General features: G+C 36.8%; 1 protein-coding gene across 1 annotated transcript; it reads right to left on the bottom strand.

Annotated features, from left to right (window-relative positions):
• Positions 1–302: 302 nt before the first annotated feature.
• On the bottom strand, positions 303–2,604 carry LOC106294434 (exopolygalacturonase clone GBGA483-like). Its single transcript, XM_013729987.1, has 4 exons — positions 2,070–2,604; positions 1,656–1,970; positions 1,032–1,547; positions 303–930 (listed from the first exon to the last, which is right to left on the bottom strand). Exons 1-4 carry the CDS (start codon positions 2,511–2,513, stop codon positions 682–684), a joined length of 1,524 nt encoding a protein of 507 aa, XP_013585441.1. The 5' UTR covers positions 2,514–2,604; the 3' UTR covers positions 303–681.
• Positions 2,605–4,295: the final 1,691 nt, after the last annotated feature.

Below are 4,295 nucleotides of genomic sequence, written 5' to 3'. Positions count from 1 at the left end.
ATGATCTGGCTCAGCTCAGCTCGTTTTTTCATGAGCACGATCTCTATATTTTAAGCTCATTTAATAAATTAGTTTAATGATCAAGCTTAAATTAGATCACGAGTTATATGAATGATCTTTAATGAACATGAGCTGACTCATGAGTTTGTTCATTTTTTATTTACAATAATATATAATATATTTTATATATTATATTTGGATAATTTCTATTTTTTTATGTAAAATAGAGATAATTTCTATATTTATTATATTTATCTTCTAAAATTAAAATGTCAAACCAAATCTTCTTAAAAGATAATATCTATATTAATCATAGTGATCTTCTAAAATTAAAATGTAAAACATACATATAAGACATTGAAGATGAATTGGCTCAAAACTCTCACGAAGAATAGGGTGCACTAAGATACATTAAGATATTCAATAGGGTCCCTTTAAGCTTGGAGTTAACCAACATTGAAGATATAAGAACTAAGATATTCTTTTTTGGCTCAAAACTCCCATGATTCGAATCATACATTAAGTACTACTCAATATTAGTCACTCTTTAGCTGGTAAACTCCAAGCTTAAAGGGACTATTACCTATTTATATTCTGTAAAAAAACTTAGATATTATTTAATATTCCATCTAATGGAATCATCTCCACCAGAGCGGATGGATGCATGGTGGACAAGCGACTTTACTTTTTATCCGGTTTACATTCTTCGGTGCAAGCCGCTGGAATCATTTTCCCGGTGACAGTAGGCTTGACGTTAGAACATGCCGAGACAGCTGCTCCCTCTTTACCAGTGCTGACCAAGTTTATGTCAGCCAAAGCAACATTCTTGCAAGGACAGCCTGGGCTGCAGTTTAATTGCACAGCAATCTTTGTTGATGATGTGCCCCTAATGTTCTTGAAGCTCAGGTTCTCCAACTGCACCTTTGATGGCTGCACATATATTTAATTAAATAGAGATTTTAAAATGCTTGGTCAAATATTCACTATAAATGCGTTTTGAATATACCAAAGATTTTGATTCAGTTACATACCCCTGATTTGCATTTGCCATGAGGGCAGTACACTTGGTCGACGAGAATGGGCAAGCTAACATTATCCATGGTGATATCTTCAAAAAGAGCGCCGGAGACGAGACCAGGGGGAGATCCAGGCCATGTTTTGATACGAACACCATTATCGGTATGCTTGACGATGCATTTACGAATGGTGATTCCTTTCACTGGTTCCTCATTTGGGTACTTTCCAAGACTTCCGATGGAAAGACCGTGTCCTGGTCCACATTCTACGCCCTCCACAAGTAAATTTTCAGTACCGCCTCCAATGGAAATGCAGTCATCTCCGGTTTTGATCTTTGACCCTCTTATGGTGACACCTACGGACTTTCCGACGTGGATACCATCGGTGTTGAGACTCTCAGCAGGTGCGTCAATATGAACATCTTGAAGAGTTACGTTGGTGCATTGATGGATGTTCATGTGGAATAGCTTGCTGTTTGTTGATGTTATGCCGCTAATTCTTGAGTTATCGAGTTGCGTAAGTCGGATGTTCTGTTACCAAACCACACACACATGCATACTTGGTAAATGAATATTAAAAAGTAAGTCAAAATCTAGTGATTAAAAAAAAACATTTTAAACCTAGTTGAAAATGCTTACGATGGGGAGATTGTTGCATTTGCCGGTCTGTTTGCAGTCATTGACCTTCCAAGCCACTGAGCCTTGACCGTCAAAAATGGCTCCGTTTCCAATCAAATTGAAATCCTTGAGTTTTCTGAAATTAACCCATCCACTATGTGGTTTTCGGGTGGTGACAGCAGATGGAGCCTTAAGATTGCCATGCATTTCGAAAGTGATAGGACTTTTGCTTGGACCTTCGAGTAGTAATTCTTCCACCAAGTAGTCACCCTTTGGCACTGTAATCGTTGTTGGTGTTGTTGCTTCAATAGCTTTTTTCCATACTGCCATAAATGCCTATAATACCATATCGAACTGCACCACATTATTCTTACGTAAAAGCCATAATAGAGGGAAGAAAAACTTATATAATGTAAAAAGATTTGGTATACGTACCGCAGTGTCATCGGTTTTGCCGTCTCCTTTAGCTCCAGATGCTTTAACATCAATTGATGGACCGCTTGGGCCTTTGAGTCCCAACTTATCACCAATAGGTGCAACAGCTCCTTTGATTTTACCTGATGCAGCAGAGGCAGCAGAAGCGGCAGATGCAGCTGAGGCAGCAGATGCATTGGATGCAGCTGATGCAACAGATGCAGCAGCTCCTTTGACTTTTTTGGCTACTTTAGAACCAACTGATTCTTCTTTATCTTCTTTCTTATCATCTTTTTTATCACCTTTCTCACCTTTAGCATCTTTTTTATCACCTTTGTCGTCTTCATGTAAGTTTCTTTGGACTCCAACATCTTGTTCTTTGAGATCCTTGGCAGCGTTTGCTATTGAGATGGCCATAACCACTAGTAGTACAAAAAACAACGCCTTAAGTCGCAAGCCCACCATCTTTTATTGTAGTTAATTTACCTTATTGATACTTATAATTTTTTTTTTAGCTTCTTTTTATGTTTATCCTCTTTTTGTGTTTTGTTTTTGTTTTCTGATTTGTTCTGGTGAGTCGAGAGCTCGGTTTATAGAGGAGCACAAGGAGTCTGAAAACCACAAACTAAACATAGTATCGAGTAACATGTTGAGATAAGAGAATTATGCACGATCCTATTGACTTGGTGCGTTTTCTATTTATGGAGTTATATATATACAAATGAAGGATTTGCGGACGATGATGAAGACTAGTTAATAGGCTTAGACTATACGACAATTAAGTAAATGGGACCAAACGTGAAGAATAGTTGATGGGCTTCGTGAACGATGGAATAGTACCGTTTTATTTCAGACTATACTAGAAAACCCCCTAAAAGACAAACGTGGAGAGCGGCGTTAGTGTCTATTACACTCAAAGGGGAAGAAGGATCGTCTCTTTCGTTCATTCCACAAAACTTCTTGAAGTCTTGTTATGTATGGTGTGGTAGCCAAAACCCACCTTCTCGGCTTTCTTTACATGTTAGATAGCATTGGTAGGATTGATTCTAGTTTTTGACCATACCTAGTTATATCATTCAACACCTGAGCTAAGAGCTGGGAACCCTAAGACACTAAGGAATGAAATCATTAGAGAGAGACTAGGGTTTCATTATTTTTGAGGTACGTTGAATCTGATATGTATTTGAAAGTGATTCAAGATTCCCAGTGATGAAAGTTTTAGTAATCTGGAACGGTGAGAAAATGGGGCTCCCTCTTTGGAAATTTTCCCATGGAGGTTTTAGAGGAACCATTGTTGTAGATTCTTGGCAACTTCTGAAGGTTTCTGTACCGCCTGTTGAAATAAAAGTTGGTTCTTTTTACTGTCTATTGTGATCCTGAGACATTGAAGTCGTCGAATTCATTTTTCTATTTATTATTTGTTATAGGTACTTTTATTACTGTTATTAACTTATTATTACGGTTGCTATATTCTGATCAGGTTGTGAGACGATCACGGTGAGATTTTTTTTTTAAAAACATCACATACAGTGGCTATTACGCGTCTTACCATTAACCAACACGCTGTGGAAACAAGCGCAGTAAAAAATACAAGCGACAACAGATGATCTAGAAAGCCGTATGCTCACGAATCACGATGCCATCAACATGACAACATATGGCGGGACTGATATTTATTGGAGCGTGGGAAGCAGTTGGTTTAGCTGGTAATAATCCGGTTCAATGTTATACATCTCTTTTCGCTTGCATATAACCTGTAAATTATTGGTCGCATACTCGCAGACAGAACATAAACTTTGTTGTTTTCATTACTAATCCGGTTCGTTAATAAAGATAATTGTTTTGTTTGAAATAATTCGGTTCAGTGTGTAACTCCCTATATATTGTTCCTCACCTGCTATGCTAAGCTTCAGTACTGTGAACATAAATTTACTTCAAAGTTTCGATAGTCGTCTACTTTTACAATAAATACTCCCTCCGTTTCGATTTAATTGTCGTTGTATGAAAAAAAATTCTTTTCCAACATAAATGTTTTTTTAGAGTTTCAATGCAAAATTTATTAATAAAATTGTCTATTTTATTTTTCTATTAGTTGAAAAATAGTTAGGTGTATATGTTTTCTTAATCCGTGTGCATAAAGTTAAAACGATAATTAAAATAAAACGGAATGAATAATAAACAAGGCCACTTGCGTAATTGTTGATGGTGAATTCGATTCTCGTAAAAACAGTACTTACAAAAGTTTGT

The sequence above is a fragment of the Brassica oleracea genome, chromosome C5 (assembly GCF_000695525.1).
Source record: "Brassica oleracea var. oleracea cultivar TO1000 chromosome C5, BOL, whole genome shotgun sequence".
Lineage (NCBI taxonomy): Eukaryota > Viridiplantae > Streptophyta > Magnoliopsida > Brassicales > Brassicaceae > Brassica > Brassica oleracea.
This window is presented reverse-complemented; position numbering and strand designations above follow the sequence as displayed.